The 20,290-nt window shown below is 41.4% G+C and overlaps 1 protein-coding gene across 4 annotated transcripts in view; it reads right to left on the bottom strand.

The window, feature by feature from the left end:
• The window catches only part of iars1 (isoleucyl-tRNA synthetase 1), a 64,344-nt gene that overhangs the window by 20,457 nt on the left and 23,597 nt on the right, over positions 1 to 20,290 (bottom strand). For all 4 annotated transcript variants that reach the window (XM_042088976.1, XM_042088979.1, XM_042088977.1 and 1 more), the window contains exons 14-23: positions 12,365 to 12,491; positions 9,060 to 9,133; positions 7,801 to 7,995; positions 7,436 to 7,522; positions 7,090 to 7,173; positions 5,439 to 5,583; positions 5,020 to 5,140; positions 4,545 to 4,636; positions 3,141 to 3,218; positions 1,627 to 1,748 (exon numbers count right to left, since the gene is read on the bottom strand). In XM_042088976.1, coding sequence (XP_041944910.1) covers positions 1,627 to 1,748; positions 3,141 to 3,218; positions 4,545 to 4,636; positions 5,020 to 5,140; positions 5,439 to 5,583; positions 7,090 to 7,173; positions 7,436 to 7,522; positions 7,801 to 7,995; positions 9,060 to 9,133; positions 12,365 to 12,491 — 1,125 coding nt within the window. The remainder of the gene's footprint in view (positions 1 to 1,626; positions 1,749 to 3,140; positions 3,219 to 4,544; positions 4,637 to 5,019; positions 5,141 to 5,438; positions 5,584 to 7,089; positions 7,174 to 7,435; positions 7,523 to 7,800; positions 7,996 to 9,059; positions 9,134 to 12,364; positions 12,492 to 20,290) is intronic.

Genomic DNA, 20,290 nt, shown 5'->3' with positions numbered 1-20,290 from the left:
GAGAGCTGTTTGACATGGGCTCTCATCGCCTGATTGACAGCTTCAGCACTGCCGCTTTCTGGCAGCTCACTGCTCTCTAATGAACTCTGTTCTAGATTGCCTGTTTTGCAGTTCCAGGTTCCAGGGGTGTCGCACAGAAATCCATCACAATACAATTATCAGCAGCGCTTCTCATTAGGCAGCCCAGCCGGACGGAGATGCGTCACTCACGCTAATGGCTGAGTCTGTTTACCTGGAGCTCAGCGAGCAAAACAATCAAATTCAAATGCCAGAGATAGGTGAGAAGGGGAAGGAACTCAGTGCATCCAGCCTGATTTGCCGGGCGAGTTCAGATTCATCTCTGCTTGGCTCTGGAATTGTACTGAGGGAGTTGATCTAAAGGGGGCCTTTTGGTAAACAGACAATGGTTAATTTAATTTGACAGGAAGCCATTGTGATTTCCTCACAACCATTGCTGGAGTGGAGAACAGGTGTAGAGACTGACAAAAGAGACAGCAGCATAGACTTTCCCTCAAATTATAATAACCACCACTGCTAAAGGTAAAACTAAATTGAAAAGGTAACAAAGGGTGGCAGAAAAAGGGGGAGGATATGAAAGTTGCCATGACTACATTTATTCAGTGAAAGAGGCAATGCGTACATGATTATTATTTTTTTTTAGTTCAGACAGGTTAAAGGCAACCCATTACCATGACCTCAATGAGGATCTAGATTTTAGTAATTTCCTGTAAGATGTTTCAACTGTTGTAGGGATTGATTCATTGTGCATTGCATATTTGTAGCTATATTTGAAATTTGACTGTCTTCACATTTGAAAGGTGTATTGCTAAGAACACAAGTGAAAGCAGTGTCAAGATTGACTTTGTTTGGATGAAAATAACAAAATCAACATCATCTCAACATTATGGCGGACACGGTGTGCGGATCTTAGACTTTAACAATATGCCACTCCAAGCACTGTTGGCATTCCGTTAGTTGTTGTTGTTAGTTGGCATTTAGTTTGAAATATAAATTTGTAATACTTTTGGAATTGTTGTTCGTTTATTCACTCTCTGAGCACTACTTTGGGCTCTCCAGTTAAAGTGATAGAGCATGACGTCAGTGTATCTACATAAAATGATAAGACGGTGTTTCCGGAAAGTTATGCAGTTGCATACGAAAATTAATCACTCAATAAAAATGTACCCCAAAATGACAATTTAGTTGTATACAAGATAGTTATGGGGAGCAAAATTTACAACCCTTAGCTCTTTTGATGACTGCACTCAGGATTTACCAGACACTTGGAAATGTTTTGATTAAAATACTTCAACCTGACTAACTAGCTAACAACCAAGCTAATGGTAGATGGATGACATTTGGCATAATAGAAAGAAATGTGTTATGTTGTGACCACAGTTATCCTTCATGGTGTGCCAAAAGGAAGATAAAATACATAATTCTAACATAATTTCTTATCAAATCATATATCGATCACCATAAAATGATTGCAATTTCAACCTAAAATGCCCAAACTTAGCCAATAATGAGCTGTAGGGGAAGATGAACACAAATTGCCACACAGAGCTTTACAGCAGAGGACAGAGACGAATCAGAAGGTGGATGTCAGGGGATGACTTGACGTACCTGGCTTGAGGCAGCATAAGGTAGTGGATGCTGCTGGCGTCCTTCTCCTCCACGCTGGATGGGTCAATCAGATGCCGGAGGTTCTGGTACATTATCTCGGTGATGAAGGGAGTGAAGGGAGCCTGCGAGAGAGAAAAACACACACCTGGTCAACACACTTAAATCCAATACAAAGAAATGTGAAATGACTCCTTGTTAATGATAAGCAGTTCGTCCCATAACTGTGTGGGCTTCAGTTTTGCTAATTAGAGTTGATATTAGGAAAACAATCAGAGAGGAAACTGGGCTTTACTGAGGTAACTGCTTGAGGTGCCTGAACAAATTCGTCTATACTTAATTGAAATAATCTATATCTAACCTGAATAAATGTAGAATAAATAATTCTCCATTGGCTAAGCTGTAAGAGGCTCAAGCTGAAATTGTATATTGCTCGTGATGGTGCATTCTTGAGAAATCAAATGAACAATCTAAAACACTTTCCAACAGTCTCCTAACCAGATCTTAGTTCCCAAGAGTTACCCAAATTAATGTGCACAGCATCATCCACTACTCTGGCCTCTTCTGCACTGCAATCTGATTAATCAACACTTAGCGTGGCACTAGCGAATCATTCAGGTGGAAAATGAGATAGTTTGATGAATCTGAAAATGTATTTAATGTCATGAATTAGCGCTGAGATACTCAAGAGAGTGCTTCTACATCAGCTTTGCATTAGGTTAGGTTTGCTCTCATTCCGCTGGAAGATTTATTACTGAGAAATGATCACTTGTCACCTTCAGAAAACTTTCATCCATATCCTCATAGACTCCTGATGACTCCTATAGTATGCGGTTCACCAGTCTTAGGAAGTTAAATACATAGATTGTCGGAGACCAAGTGCTCTATCTGATTTACTCTCAATCATATATGCAATGAGAAGCTGACATACTGTATATCTGATTTACTCTCAATCATATATTCAATGAGAAGCTGACATACTGTATATCTGATTTACTCTCAATCATATATTCAATGAGAAGCTGACATACTGTATATCTGATTTACTCTCAATCATATATTCAATGAGAAGCTGACATACTGTATATCTGATTTACTCTCAATCATATATTCAATGAGAAGCTGACATACTGTATATCTGAATATATATTTAAAACACTCACAAAAAAAGAAAAAATACTGACAGAGAAATCCCCACATAAGCATTACACAAACTGCTCTGATGTAACCAGGTCAAAGACATAAATGCACACACATCCACACACTGTCACGCTCAGGAGTTTACAGGCAAACACGCAAACACACACACACACACACACACACAAAAACTCAGTAGAAGCCATACACCCCCACTCAGATACACACACACGCAATCTCCCCTGCACTTCACCACACACACACACACACCGTAGGTAGTCATGCATAAAATCACAGACATGCTCACACATAGGCCTAATCCCACACAAAGCACAAGCACATTCACACATGCGGAAACCCACACACATAGAATGACTCACCATCAGCCGGCACATGGAGAACAGCACACTGGAGAGGGTCTCCAGCGCCCACAGGCAATCCTCCGTTCCACTCTCACCCTACAGGGTCACACACACACACACACACACACACACACACACACACACACACAGTCATGACATGACTGCAGGTCCTGGGTTTGCTACCCACAGATGAACCCACTGCAGTCACCACACTGTCAAAACATTGAATCTCTGTAAAACGCTAAGCCTTCAGGGACAGCTGTAGTACTGCAGCTATTCACAACACACACACACAGGCTACCACAACAGACACATACTTCTGTAAGTGACCATCCTGATGAACACATTACTCCCCACATATTTGAATAGCTGCAGTCTGTAGGCCCTTAATCTCCCATTAAGCCTGTTTAGATGTTCAAGATCATTCTTCAGGACAAAATTGTCACTTTCATGTGGTCAGACCCTATCTTTTTGACAATGTTGGATATCAAAGAGAGCAAAAAATACAGGAGACTTTATCAAACATTCAAATGGATTCATCCACTGCTTCATGGAGACATGTTTTCAGTTATTTTTCTCTCTCTATAAATTGAAAGGAATATTTGGACATGTGAACACATATGAAGTAGAAGTGCAATGGATCACAAAACTCACAGCAGGATCATACCACAGTTCTGAATAACAGATTGGATAATTTTTTCAAGTGCAAAACCTCTAGTACATCAAAGTAAATATCCTAATGTTATTTGAACTGTGGTAAAGTTTTAGTTCAGGGCTTGATTATGTTCAAGCCCTGAACGTTGAGGTGGCCCTTGAGGTGGTCTAGCCCTAGAACACTGAGGTGTTGTAAAGGTGATTTTATTAATTAATAAAACATTCAAATGAATTAAATGTGTCATTTACAGATGATGCCTTGAGCAGAACGTAGTAGCTTAAGTCGTGAAACTGTTTTTGGATTAAAATAAATAACAAGTGTTGCTGTTTTCCTTAGCACATTACAGTGTACATTCCATGAACATTACGTAATTAAGTTGGGGTGCTTTGGCTTGTCCGAACGTAGCCTACAAAAACAAAATTGAATAGCCTAGGGCTGCACTGAATATCAAACATGAATCCGATTTCACTGCAGTTCTTCCTTTTCTCTATATTTATGACAGTCACGGTCAACTGCTCTTCACACATTAACTGCTTCCTCTTTCTCTCCTCATGGCAACTCTGTATGGAGATGTGGGGAATTATAACTCAGTACTCAGCAACAGTAACTGCGGCAGCAATGCTTGATCTGCTGTATTGTACTGATGTATTAGAATTTACTCTATTTAAACTTTCCAACCAATCTGCAGTTCACCTGCATGCCGAACCGCTGGGGGTGATCCATTGCACCCCTAGTCAATTTTCAGGTGAAACATGACCACACCATACCTTTAGACGCCTGCGGTTAGTCCTCACATACCAGTTGGTGAGCATATCCACAAACTTGACCAGTCTGGGAACCACAGTGTAGAGCCTGTACGCTGGACAGAGCAGAACACAGAGCATGTTGGAAGTAGAAGTAGCCTTTGAATTGGCAGCAATCTAAGAGTCCCTTTCCAACCTCTTGGTTGATAATGACAACCCTTTTAGTAGTGAGACGTGGAGCCATACATTTGATGAAAAGTGAACCCATATATTTTTGTCTGAACAGAACAGGACATGGCAAGATATGAATAGGATAACCAATAACTCATACTCCAGGCCAGAAGTCCTCATGTATGAGTTAATCTGGCATATATGAGTGAGCATATACATCTCCCTAATCACAGAGTGTATGCTCTAGAAACACTCTCCATAGCTGTCCCTGTGTGCTCACTAACGTTCATTTCATCAAACTGGAGGGAATGTGTGATGTGAGGCCCACCATCCATCTCAGCCTTGAAGAACTGGATGAGTGACTGAGTGAAAGACTGGATCCACTTGTCCATGATGTTGTTGCTAGGCTTGGCAGTGCCCTCATGGTACAGGAATGGGATACTTTCCTCCTGTAGGCACAAGTGAAAATGATTGAGGGTTACTTAATGTTTTTTATTTCTGTGAGTATCCCACTGTCTTTGACCATGTAGGTGGTAAAGAGTCTACAACACTTCAGGTCCTCATTTAAGGGGTGTACGTGGGCATACTCTAAAAAACTCTAAAACTGTATGGGAATGATCTGGGATCTTTCCATACTGGAATTTTCAGACACATGTTCATTTGAAGTGATGGATAATGTACAATGTTGTACTAGTGCCTACCACTGTCTAGTAGTGTCTTAGTACTAGTGTTTGAGGAATCAGTTACCTTTTGCAACCTGTGTATATTTTGCACCAGGAAGCGATAGGCGTTGTACCAGGGCAGAAAGACATCCTTCAGCACATCTCTCACACCATCCTCCTTGAAGCGCAGGTTCTCGGCTCGCACCACTGGGGAGTTGATTAGGTAGAGCCTAGGGAACCGCACATCACCAGATTAGAACTGGTTCTCATCATGCATTTTAATTCTCCCTTCCTTTCCAGCATCCTGCCTTAAGCCATTCTCCTCTCTCTCTCTCTCTCTCTCTCTCTCTCTCTCTCTCTCTCCACCTCCCTAACTCTTGCCACTCCCAATCCCCCTTTTCTCGTCTCATCAACAGGCCATTCAATTGCACTCTTCCTAGAATGCAGATGATTTGCGAGAGCGGTTGGTCATTGCCGGCCATCAATTTGCAAGTCAGCGGGACGCAAGTGTGTGGAGGGACGAGAGGTTCCTGGCTGTGGGGATCATGAATCACCCTGATGTAATGGTCATCAGGCCACACTGCCCAGAAATGAGCTCAAGCACTAAGCAGAAAGGGAAAGGGGGAGAGCGAGACACCAGTCAGGCAGATGCTGAGTAGAGTGAATAAGCAAGATGAGTTTTTCTTTTTCCTGGAATGCATTTGCTGAGTTTTCATGGGATTGTCTGGAAGACACATGAAGTCATTTCTCTGAGCATTGATCACAGGGTTCCCAACGAGGAGAGAGAGATATAATACACTGAGCCCAGCCCGTCTCGGTCGTGTCTGATGATCGGGGAGAGGAGAGAGTAAATCAGGCCAGCCACGTGCCCATTGCAGCCCTAGCGCGGTCCAAGCTGACATATGGTGGTCTGAACAAATGGCAGTCCAACAGCAGATGAAAAAGACTGCCTCGCTAAAAACAAATGCTTTCAGAGGCCACATTAAAACATGGTGACAGTGTTCTGGCTAACAATGACACCACTCTCACATGTTCTTGCATGAGACATGTCACTGCAAAACGGCAAGTAAACACGGAGGGAAGTTCTGTAGTAATGCTGCTCCCTGACACAGATTAGGAGCTTCACCTCTGTGGTGGAACACCTGCAGTCAACTATCCAAATGCTTTGTGATTTCCTGTGGGAATTTACAGGTCACAGGAGAGTCAAATAACTCAAGAGGTGCAACCACTGACTCAGCTACAAGGATCAGCATCCATGCAGATAATTGCCCCAAGTCTCATTAGAGAGAAAATATTTGGATAGTTTAGATGCCAATTTAGCTGGAGGGTCAATAATGGCTGCGTTTGTTCTTTTGTGGATACAGATCAATGTGAGACAAATGCAATTAACTCAAAAAAGCAAAAACAGACAGGAGAGCAAACTAAACAGCATTTGGAATTATAAGCTTCAGGGCAAACAATGGCTACTGTGGAACTGTCTTGAACATATGGATGTATTCAATAATGCTTCATTCACTAGCCATATGGCAATGTCACTTGATCGCCTAAAACCATTTGATTAAAATAGAGCAAAGAGGGGAAAAAAGAAAATAGAGAATTTAAACACATCAATTGCATGCTTCACTTCATATTAGCTAGCTCTGTCTGAGGCAAAACATGCACATGCATTTCAGGATTATTCCACAAAATAATGGCTTTTTGATTCGCTATTTGTCTAAATGATCGTAGTTCCTTACCTCAAGGCATCAGCACCATAGTTCTGCACAATAACATGTGGGTCAGGGTAGTTCTTCTTCCTTTTGCTCATCTTCTGCCCATCACTGCATACAGAAAAGCACATCAGCCAAGTGAATGCTGCTAGTAACTCGACAAAGCTTTCCAGGTCACTTAGCTATTAGCATGTATTGTAAGCATGGATGTCCTTGCATGAGTTTGAGCGTGTGTGTGTGTGTGTGTGTGTGTGTGTGTGTGTGTGTATTTATGCCTAAAGACAAGAAACCTGTCGGCAGCATATGATAAGCCCACTGGCTGAATGTCATACAGCATCACTGCATATGGTCGGAGACTAAAAAGAGCACAAACCTGGCCAGCACCAGTCCATTGACAATCACATTTTTGAAGGGAGGTCTACCAAAGAGGGCCGTAGACAGCACCAGCAGTGTGTAAAACCTATACAAGTGAACACAATTACACATCACAATGCATCTCTTGAGCAACAGAACATAACATATTTCCTCTTACTACTACAAACTGATAGAGTTGCTCCTACTAATGCCACATGCTGAATATGTATGCTGTTAATGTTAAATATGTATACTTAACAGCAACACAATAACAAAAAAATCAACAATGAAAGGCTACACAACAGGTCTAAATGACACGACACCTTGTGGCTTCTTCGTAGTCTGTAAATGTGGCATTAAGAGATGTCGGTCACGGCTTCTTACCATCCTCTGGTCTGGTCAATGCCCTCTGCAATAAAGTCAGCAGGGAAGGTGTCTTCAAACTCCCTGCGGTTCTCAAAGGGGTAGTGCGCCTGAGCGTAGGGCATACTGCCACTCTCAAACCAGCAGTCAAACACCTCGGAAATACGCTTCAGTTGGCCCTTGCCACAGCGAGAAGGAATGGTCAGGCCATCAATGCTGCAAACACACACACACACACACACATGCAAGCATGTAAGGGTATATGTTATAGGTGAGATGAAATCAAAGGGCTTTTTGTTCAAATCAAATTAAATGTAATACTAAACACTGTTGCGATAGGTTAGGCATGAGGTAGGGAAAGCACTGACTTACAGACGGGGCTTCAGTGATGCCACTACCTGTGGCTAATTGGTTAAATGAACACCTGTCCTCACCTTCGGGGCTCACAATAACTACAGGCCTTTGTGAGGAGACTGGCTATCCAGAAGGTATGTTGGGAGAGAGCTATTACCGGGCAGTGAGAGCCATAGGTAAGTGACCTCTCACTGGAGCTCTGCCAAGCTGACACACACATTTCAATGACACAACATAGGTCTTACTTTCAAGTATTTACACCACGTGGGGCCAGTGTGTAGGTTAGCGTTTGGGGCTTTCAGTTAGGTATGAGCTAATGTGTAAAAAGGAAGGGATGTGGATAGTTTCTCTAATACAATGAAAAAGTTATCTTCAAAAGATGTGACTTTGCCACTTTCTTGATTGTTTAAATAATTTGCAATTTCTTTTTGCATCTAATTATTTCCAATTTGTGCTAAAGCTAAATTACTCATCCTAAATGCCACAGAATTGTTTGTGCCATTGCTGAACTACACGCACAGCTGCCATTTTCTAACTGCAGGCAAAACAGCATTTCCCACACAATGGGCTGACCAGGGCAAGTAGGCACGGCGACCATAAAAGAGGGACGAGCTGAGTGATCCTCCTCAGTCGTCAGACAAAGGGAGGAGTCCTTGTGCTGCACTTAATTAAGAGTAATTAAGAGTAATTAAGAGGTGAAAGTGATCCAGCCCTCTCCTCTAGGTACCACCACCCGTTCCGCCTCAGTGGGGGAGAGAGAGAGTGGAGGAGGAAGAGGAGGGAGAGAGAGAGAGAGAGAGAGAGAGAGAGAGAGATAGAGAGAGAGAGAGAGAGAGAGAGAGAGAGAGAGGGAGAGAGAGGGAGAGAGAGGGAGAGAGAGAAAGAGAGATCCGGTGTGATGGCGGACCAGGCGATCAGTGACTCACCTCTCCCGATGCAGATCGGTTACTTTCACTCCACTCAGCTCCTCGAGCTCAGCCATGGAGCCCACACAAACAACCTGAACAACAGACAGACACACAGACAGACACAGCAAGGGAAGACAGAAAACAAGTCTGTGAGGTTTGCTCTACTTTAAAAATGGTACCTGAGCTCAAGTGTCCTTCAGATGGCAGACAAAAAAGTTAACCTAAATAATAATGACACTTAGAGCCAACAGCCAAAACTGAGGGTAACCTATATATATCAAATAGTTCAAAATGTATGTCAAATATTCTAAAACTAGCATTCAAAATGATCTGTAAGCCTTTCTTTGGATCAGCGTGAAATTGTATCACAAAACTTACAAATGTAGTCACTGTTCATTTGAAATAATAATAATTCTAAAAGAAGTACAGTTGCACATGCACAGTACTGTTAAAATGTACAGTTTCTCATTCCCATTTTTCACCTCTAGTCCCTTCACATTCACTTGTAACCATCCAACCTTTGAATCTATTCTTCCTGTAGAAGACTGCAGTATTTTGGGTTTGAAGCGTGTTGAAGGAGATGGTGAACATCTTCATTAAAGGAGCTTAAATTTAGCTACAGTTCTCTTTCCAGAAACGGAACAAGTGCTGAAGCAGTTGCCATTCTTGTAAGGTCAAAGCATCATTTCAGACTTCAGACTGGTGGATGGATGTGACCTAATTGTCACTAAGTGAGGCGAACTGATTGCCTGCTGACATACTTTTTAGGGGCATCAAGACACACGAGACATTTCACTAGATGATGCCTAGAATAAACATGAGAAACGGACTTTATCCACAGAAAAGCTCTTCATCCAGTCCCTATTTAAGTCCAATAACCTGTTTTAGGCTTATTTTCTACTTTTTATATTCACAAAGTATACAAACATAAGTAAGATTTCTTTCTCCTTCCAACCTATGTCCGTAAACTAAAAGCTGAAGCTAACAGGGTCAGACTGATCAGGTGGGTTGCTGAAGTTGTCTAGGACTCGAGCCAAATTATAAATAAATAAAGAACGCACAGCATCCGTCTCTCTCCGCGAGCAGAGAAGCCAGCGGCCCCCTGTTCCACTTCCAGAGCAGGCTGCTGGAGCGCTGGCCCAGATTGAGGCCTCTGGCGGCATGAAGAGCATGAAGAGCAGGAGATCCACTTTTCCTGGACTGCCTTGAGCTTGGGGAGTTCAAGGAAGCACTCCAGAGACCGCCGCCTTGAAACAGTCATTAGGCTATTTTCAGGAAGCAGGACGCTGTCCCTCTTTCTCTTCACCACAGTGGATTCGTTTACCATGTGTGTAGAGAGCCCCAACAACCCACTTCTGTCACCCATAAGCCAACTGCAAATACTTTTTTGGGGTTTCATCTTTTTTACATTTTTTTCACTACTTCCCAGGTCTATGTATTGGATACATGACCATTCACTTGTAAAGGTTCTTATAATAACTTAATGGGTGTGCAATTATGGAGATGTCTTTCCTGCCTGTGATTTATTTGACAAGTTATTGATTCAGTAAAAAACGATTCCCCTTTTGGCAATGGAGGCCAGGCATACTGCAAATGAGTCATTTTCCCTAAAGATTCACAATGTCACTAATTATGACATATGTCATATAGGGATTGTCAAAGTCCCCCCCCCCCCCCCCACTTCCTGAATTTTTGGTCAATGATACCCGGGACCCCGAACCACCGGGGCACATGAAATTTGGTGGGTATGTAACCCCACTAGACTTTTACGGAAAAACATTTTTTGGTTTTTACTGCATGTAGGCTACGTTAATCTTAAGTTATATCAATAGCCTAGGACGTAGGTAAAATAATGTTACAGTTAGCATTGGTTGAGTGATGGAGGCCAATTTGATTATTGATGTATTTGTAGAAAACCATAAGGGCGGTTATACTGTAGGCTACCAAGCAAATTGATAACAGCACTAATTGTATCTTTCGACTGTCATCTCATTTGCTTATGACCATAACCTAGGCTACTAACAGGAGCTAAGTGAGTTAGACACATTCGCTATGTGATGGTTTTCAAATGGAAAATATGGCCTATAGGCTACCTGAAAGATACCTATGATGCATCCTAAACACCGGGCTGGGACATTTCTGCTCAAAGTCTCAAAAAGCGCAGGGGGGCGCCAGTGCGTGGATATCTAAATCGCAAAATTAAACAATATTTCTATCAGGCGCCTACCATGGACTAGGCTGGGTGAACTCAGCCTGATCTGCCGGCGATTCCTTTTCGATTTCTTAAAAGATTGAGCTTTTCGCCAGACTAACCATGGACCTCATAGTTGCAAAATGCAAGGGAACATGAGTCAGCATATTATTTGCACAAACAATAACGGACAGTAGCTCGTCAACTTGGCCCGTTAAAATGTGTATGAACAGTCTAGCAACGAATTTCATGAAGGCCCTTTTGGACATGTCAGTTATTTGCACCACTGGGTAAAACAGCATTTTGTTTTAGACTACTGGTATTTAATTTGTACATTGACAATAAAGCTGAATATCATATGAACTAGATGACTAAACTTATGCATATGTAGAAGAAGAAACATTCACAAAAATCCATGACATGACCTCTCTTCTTGATAGCTGTTGAAAACTGCATGGAACTGACAGGGATTGTTTTGTTTAATAATAAATAAATAAATAAATACATTATGCTGCTACCTTCTGCTTTTCCCAAATACAATTTAGCCTACAGGTGTAAGTGACCTTTCATCAGTCCAGTTGCAATGGATGGACTGTGATGAACTGCCCTACTTGTGATTGTTTAGAGATTTTAAAGGTTTTATAACAATGCTACAAATTTTTTGGCAAGTGCTACAAATCTATTCACCTTTGCAGCGCCAGTAGGCTACTTTGTGTGCGGCCCGCAAACACACATTCCAAACAAGCATACACAAAAGTTTCAAGAGTAGGGGATGGAGTAGAAGATGGAGACAAATTCATTAATATGATTTACTTTCGTGGAATGGATGTACAGGACTGAGCGGCGGTGATATTTTGTACCGCTATGCGGTACATCTAGTTAAATAAGGAATCAAATGAGTTTACTTAATGTTGTTAGACTCTAACATTAGTTGCCCACCCAAGATTGACAGCCACTGTTCCACTCGTCATACATTTCAGACCCTGTTCTTTAACATATACTTCAGCATTAATCTGTTCTTAGGACTCAACAACCCCATGTGTAGGAACTGCACAAAGTTGTCATGACGCTAGTAAGAGCGACAGACAGACAGAAGACAGACAGAGCCCCTGGTCGCTGCTACATGACTGACCTCCTCATAGTCATCGCTGACCCACAGTGGGATAGGGGTGCCCCAGTAGCGGTTCCGTGAGATGGCCCAGTCGCGAGCATCACGCAGCCAGTTGCCAAAGCGCTTCTCCCGCACAAACTCTGGCACCCTAGAAGACAAATCAAATTCCTCAGGACAGCAAGAAATGAGTTCCCTGAAAGTGTGTGTGGGGTGGTGCTTTGGGGTATTGAAATAAAGAGGTTGTGGTTGGGGGAGGGGTGTTGTGGTGAGAAGGCAAGCACAGAGATACTGTATGATGCATAAACTAGTGGGAACAGAAAAAAATTTATACAATGAAGATTATAGAATTTTCCAGCACAACCAGCACATCTGTTTGGAAACCACGACGATCGGTAAATCACACAGTAGAATGAGTAGTGAAGTTCAGCAGGACTTTAAATACCCACAATGCACACTTTTTAGGTGTATATCACAGCTCTGTTGCAAGTAAAGAAGTTTGAGACACGGGTCAAACTGAGACCTATTTAATCCTTGACACTAAAAATCAAAAGTGACCGTAAAGTCTGTTTGATTTGAAATAGGTGCTCTTTTGTATGGGAGATAGTTTCATAAATATAATCAAACAGACCTTAAAGATGCCCTGCCACACGTATTTCATTACTTTGTGGTAATGTCTGAAGTTCTACCATGGACTCTAACATTTTTTGTGGAAAACATGCCTTGGTTACCTTGTTTCAAGCCATTTTAGCGTGGTATTGAAAGCCTGCATGAAGACTCAGCTCGATTTGCTCCAGTTCTCATTAATATCATCGAGCTAAGCAACTTGACTCTGATTGGCTAACAGCTAGTAGGTTTCGTCCATAGGCGTTATCAACTAATTTTAGCTTCATGGCATGAACTTAGCTTGGCTAGCGAGTGCTAGCATTGTCCAAATGTGAATAAATAAAACCTGCTAAGTTAGCGAGTTCATTAAACCTGTATAACATAGCACTTCCTTGAGTTGACAATTACGTTTTACTTACAGGCACTGGTCGTAGACTGCGATGGTAGCCTGCTCCAGGCTTCAACAGCAACCTTTTCACAAAGCCTGTGGCATTGTTCCAAAAAAATAAACTGAAGCCTTAAGTCTGGGTTCTTGGGCAAAATGCATTGTTGAAGTTCTATTTGTGAATTGCGCACAAGTCCGTTGACATTCAGCCATCCTTGCATAGGCCTATGAAAACTGTCACAGAGCTAAACGAATTTTGTGGGCATGGTCTCAACTGGGCGGGCTCATGAATAGTAATGAGCTAATCAATTCCACGTCAATCTGAAGAGCTTTTGCAATTGGCCTAATTTCTCCGCTTATTTCTTTTCAGTGGCTAGAGCTGACAGAGGAGGTAGCTGTTCATTTTCACATTCACGACATAGCACAAACACATATGGACCTAACATGTTTAAAAAAAAATACAAATAAAAACGGTTTTGTGTGGCAGGGCACCTTTAATGTCATTAATGTTATCCGCAGTGTTTTTTCATTTTTTTTACTGAAGGATATCACTTAATATTATTTTAAGAATTTTATTTTTACAATTGTTACTATTATTGAATTAAATCATCCATCCATGCTGTTGAATACATCCTTCATGACACAGGTATGCTATTACAGCATTAACTCGGTTTAGTCATACGCTTCACTAGCATAGGAGTCATTTGTGTAACTTACTCAAAATCAGTCTCATTTGTCATTTCTCTGAAGCAGTGTCATTTCTCGCAGCTTCTTGATTCTTTTATGCATCTAAAAATAAACTGTAGCCTTCTTTTACAAGTTGCAAAGGTTAAAGCTCTCTCCCAGGCATCCCCTTCATCTCAACAGTTTAACATTTTTATAATGTTTTTTTTTCTTTTCTTTTTGTGGGACATGGTGCTACCCTTAGAGAACATCAGCGTATAAATGGGAAGGCATGTTCCACCAGCTGAGCAACGAGTTCATCAATTCCCATTTGTGGCAGGCATTACTATTTAGGCACCCAATATATCAACTGAATGATTTTCTCCACCTCACTCCCTTTTCCTCCCTCTCCTTAGGAGTGAATGTGGAATGTAAAGTGTGACTGTAGGATTAATTAAACAGCATCATGTTGGCGCCTGATGCCTTTGTTTTCTAGTTTACAGTCCATGATCCTAATCCAATCCACTTTTTTGATAAATTCAGCTGATCACTTCCCACAGTGCTCTAATTGTCCATTAAGGATGCACGGAAAAGAAGTACAAATGGGGAACGAATTCCAGCCAACGAACAACGTAGAGGACGTTAGGTTAAATATGCGAACCGAATATACCAAATTCACTCTTTAACAGTAATCAACAGTACGCTTTTTTGCTTGCGGACCATGTTTCAAACTTGAGTTCCCACACAAACATATTAAAGGGAAACTTGGCAGGATTTCCCCCTCTGCTGGAGAAATTGCACATTATGCTATTTCAAACTGTGTGAAAAGGTAATGATAAAGCACATGGATTTGTTTACAAGCTAGCGAACTGTTAGCATAAGTTTGGCAGAACTATGTGGATGTTACAAGGTAAGAAACACGATTTAAAACGAGTTTCTTGTTTCTCACTTCTCTTTCCGGGACAGTAGTCTCAATGTTGCAAGGTTGGTTTTCCGCCTGGGGACGCTAGGCGCAGCGGGGAAAGTCACCATTTTCACCGGAACAGGTCATTTAACCATCCAAATGATTTCTAAACGGGTTTATTAAGTTGAAATAGTTGCCAAGTTCTCCTTTAAGTAGCGGACCATATGTCAGTTTAGTCAATTAATGTCAAAACACATGACACCTTTTCAAAATACTATTCCCACTGTTGATCAAAAATATTGAATTTTAGGTTAGCAGTACCTACAGGCTTACTGTACCAAAAATTAACGTGACTTCAAAACCGAGGTACACACCAAACCGTGATTTTTGTGTTTCATTACAGCCCTAATTACAGTATGTAGCGTCGAGGGGGAGGGGAGGAGGAACCTTATACTAGGTGAACAGGAAAATTATTAGCAACTCTACCCAAACAGTTACAATTATTTTCATTCATTTCATAATTTCAGTGAACACGCATTACATGCCAGCTATGCAGTAGGTTATAGGCCCGACTTGAATTATATCGGACATTTAACAAAAAAAATAAAAGAGAATAATGAAGGCGAATGGGATATGAGAACATATTGATTTCGTTCCTGCAATTATGCTTTCAGAGTATTTCCAGCCATAAGGGTATGGCAAACACAGTGCCCTCTTTCCACTAGGTAATAGGTGGACTCTGAGATCCCAATCATAAAGGATGAGGAGGGGGATCCAATCAATAAGTGTTCAGAGGGTGCACAGAAGGAGCATGTGGGTTTGGCACAACTAATCATACCGCCTCCCTCCAGCAGCAACACACAGACCAAACTAAGCCTCTCCTTTGAGAATCTCCTTTAAAACACCTTCAACAAGACCTAAGCCACACAACTGAAAGTCCAACAACTGGAGTAAGTCAGAGAGTCCTCTGGTGAAAATCAAGTTAACATTTTAACATGTTTGTATGATGTCTATGTATTATGTTTTCCAAGATGTATCATAAGCGAAATAAGCAGTCAGTGTCACGGCTGAGGATTTCTACTTTAGAACTATGTTTCAACCTATCACAGTCTATGTGGCCCAATTCAGGCATCAATCCATTAGTGCACCATAAGGGTACAGAACCAATCCTGAGTACCCTGGGGTGGGACAATTCTTCATTAAGACGCAAACAAGCTAGCTAGTGTGTCAGCTGCAGCAGCCAGTAGTAGCTGAACATTGTTTGGAGAGGGGGCAGGGCCAGATAGATCCTAATCCCACAAGAAAGTGTGAAGTTACATTTAAACCATATTAAGGCTAAAGGGAGATTTTTTCATGAAAACAATTTCTGAATGTATATTTGAGGAACTATTGAACTACATTATTCAATACATTCCATACAAAACCTGCTCATCAAAATACTTAGACTAAGAGAAAGGAGCATCAATTTAACCTGATAGCTTGTGCAGGGGCTGTCATTTTAGTCAGGGGCTGTCATTTTTCTGTTATAGCAATTCAGTGAATTGCTATAACAGAATTTTACTGATAACTAAAGCCACTAGTAATTATTTTAAGTTATCGTACCACATTGTTTTCAAAAAGCTTTGTCTGTATAGCATAAGACCTCAGTAGCAGACCGCACAGTAAACTATTCTACACAGGTTTTAAAAATGAATCACCTTAAAGGAGAATTCCGGTGTGATATTGACCTAAAGTGTGTTGAAACATGATACCGAGTGTGAACGCATGTCTCATAACTCACCTCGGCTTGTCCCCTGCACTCAGAAATCTGGCGCTAGTTAGCCAATGCTACCAACACAGTGTTTCGTTGTGGTACCTCGGGCATCGGCCTAGCCATGCAAATAAATCACTGTTTTACACCATTTACGAGGCTCAAAGTAGCTCCATACTTCATTGGTAGACTTCCAAGGGCCTTGACATTTAAAACAAGACATGGAGAACTTTGAAAAAGGACTGGTAGTTTATTTACAAGACGATTTATACAGACAGTACCTTAAGGAATTTTACCGTTCGACGCCATCTTGAATTTAGTCACGATAAGTCGAGCGACGAGTACGAACGAACAGGAATGATAAGGGATCAGATTCCAAAAATAATTCAGTGGAAATGCATGGATTCAGTTGCTTCCAGTAGCAGCAAATGGAATCCATGCATTTTCACGGAATTATTTTTGGAATCTGATATTAATACACACACTGATACTGATACTGACACACTGATATTAATGATACACACACACACACACACCATTCATCGATATTAAAAAGTCTTTCTCTGACCTTTGAAATAAATGTGTGTGAACATCAATTTATGCATGCCAGGATATGCTAGCATGATAATGTACACCTATACAACAGAAGAGTCATGCCACTTCATTCCACTTCATGCATCTTCATTCCACATGACAAATGCCTACGCATGAAGGATTGTACCAATCAGGGAGAATATGTTCATTTAACCATACAACTGGAGATCAGTACATACAGTACCAGATGCCATAGCCAGTGTGGGTGCATTTTGCACATCAGTGTTGCTTATAAATGCATGGTTGCCAATCTCTAATGACAGCATGGACATTTAAGGGCTTTCAACCTTCAACCAATGTATGAAATAATGAAAGGATTAAATGGCATTGAAGCGCAATGCTACACTGCAGTGTATTAACATATACAACATCTGGGCAGTTTGTCATAGGTGTGTGTGGAGAGGGACTAGCAGCATTGAGCTGGGGCCATTCTCTCAGCATACAAATGTCCAAACTGCATCTGGCTCTCTCCCAGGTGGGACCCTTTTGGGAGCGTTAAACAAGATAAGGTTTACCAATCAGCACCACTGCACTGTGTGGAGAAGAGAACTGAATGATGTGAGGTAACAGAGGTACCGAAATCGACCCCCGAGTGTGGTTTGTTTGTAAATGTATATCACAGACTCCTAGCGCAGGAAATACAGCACTTGTTGTCAAGAAGCAGGTTCATATTTCAACTCCACTCTCTTCTCTTCTTATAATCTTTTTCATCAGCTTTTTTTATCTAGTCAATAATTCTCCATATGCTTCAAATTCTCTGCCCTGCTCCAATTCAACTGATAACTTTTAGACAAAGGAAAGGACACGGCTATTTTCTTGCTCATGAAAAGCAGTTGGTGAAATTCTTCAATCCATTCATCATCATAGTAAACCATGTTAAGTAAAGACCAGTCAGTTCTGTGTGAGAGTAAGATAGATGTCTCCAGAAAGTGAGTTAAGGGTCATTCTGTGTCAAAACAGACAGAATCCATGAAAATGGTTGCTACACCATCTCAGATTTTGCTCAAAGTTTGTCTACATAATGTTTAGGTCCCAAAACTTCCATTCCAATGTTTTCATACATTCACCCTTGATTTTCCATCAATTTTACACTCTCAAAAATGTCTCGTCACGGCGGCCATGTTTGGACATTATTATCTTTGTTATCTACCTAGCCTGTCTAAACTTTGTAGCATGGAAGACAAACATATGAACACAAATATCACATCATGCACCACAAGAACAGGATGCCATTAACTGCTGTGGTAGATGTCAAAGTTGCACAAGATGGCTGCATTTCCGGGTCCCTAGATATCAAAATATCTTTCACCAAGCAAAGAAAATTATGAAATACACTTGTGTGAAGACACTACAGTAAGATTCAAATGAGCAATTGCTATTTTCTAGTCATATTAGCAATGCCTTACTGCTGCCTGAAAGCCAGCCAGTAGTTTTTTTGCAGTCCGGATGTGCTGATGGTTCAGGTCACCATCTTTCCTGGCCACATGACCTTCATCTTTTCTTTCCATCTGATCTTTAAATAATTCACCTCAAGCCGTTACTTAAGACCAGAGTCTGTGTGTCTGTTGGCAAACAGTAGCCTTCACAAGAGCACAACAATCAGGGCAGGTGTCACTGGAGCTGCCGTCACTTTCCCTGCAGGTCTGTGAACCGCAACGGAACGAAAACACACCTGGATGCATCTACAGTACATCAGTGATCAACCCTGACCCCATGTTACCAGGAAAGAGGAGAGGGGGAGGGTTTGTGTCCCTAGACAGAGCTGTACAGTGACATCAGGTGGTGAACTAATGTGGTCTGGAACAGACCTGATTCAAGGAGCCTTTCATGTACTGTACAGTAGCAGCTATTAAATAGATCACCAAAATATTTTTCACAAGCGGTGTTTTGTAAACACACTTGTGAAAGTTGTGAGCATACACAAAAATGAATGCGCCATTTTGTGGATCAAACCATGAGTAGATCTAATCAGTTTTAGTGGAGCTAAATCTTTTTCTGCCCACGACAAGATGATCAAACAGCACTGTCAACAAGCAGAATTACATGCACATCATGGTACAAACACTTAAGAAAAGTTTAATGAAATGGTTTTGATTAATCCATTTTTAAAAGTCAAACATGTCTGCTTGAGGGGGGTAGACAACTCTGACTAGGATGTTACAACCTAGGCTATTTTGACAGTTAACAAATAACCTGGTTTATCTACAGTTTATGAAGTAGGCTTGCTTGCAGACAATGCAGCAGGCAGACTTGTTACAGCAGAAAGAATATTAGCTACCAATAAATAAACTTAAACCTCAACAACTACCCTCTAATGTAATGCATCTGTCAATTAACTGAAGTAATACCTACAGTGCTTTTCAAGTAATTAAAAGTCCTAGAGATTCTCTCTTTTTTTCATTTCAATTCCATTTTGAGGAGACTCACTGGAGACTCATTTTGAGGAGACTCACTGTCTTTATATTCTTCATATGTAATGATAACATAAAATATAGCTGCAAGCAGCAATGAGGGGGCCAAGCAGTTAGTTCAGCAGTCCAAATTTGCCATGTAACTCAATGCGGTTGCATCAGGTATATAGCATTAAGCAGTCACTGCAAGTTCCATAACAAACAACCCAAGATTGGCTGAGTTACAAGGTCAAGTTTCACATCAAAACATAACTGATTTTGTGGGGCTGAACCAGGGCTGAGTGTCGCCGCCCCCTCCCCCAGCCAGCCCACCGCCGCAACCGCCCCTGCCCATCCCACCCCGTCCCACCCTTGCACGCACGCATTAGAATGAACTGGATGGAACTTGCTGTCATCAGTTTCACATCAAAAATAAAAGATTGATTGAGATATGATCATGCTTGCTGTGATTTCAATGCCCCCATAAAGGTCAAAGGTCAACAAATTATTTGTGCATCATCAGGATGAACCAGACGGTTTTATGGGCTGCCATTGACCTCCATTGCAGAATAATGCAGCAACTACAGGCCAAAATACATTTTTGCCAATTCCAGAGCCCCCTAGAGGTCAAAGGTCACCAAATTTATTGAGCGTCCTC

The sequence above is a fragment of the Alosa sapidissima genome, chromosome 4, assembly GCF_018492685.1.
Source record: "Alosa sapidissima isolate fAloSap1 chromosome 4, fAloSap1.pri, whole genome shotgun sequence".
Lineage (NCBI taxonomy): Eukaryota > Metazoa > Chordata > Actinopteri > Clupeiformes > Clupeidae > Alosa > Alosa sapidissima.
This window is presented reverse-complemented; position numbering and strand designations above follow the sequence as displayed.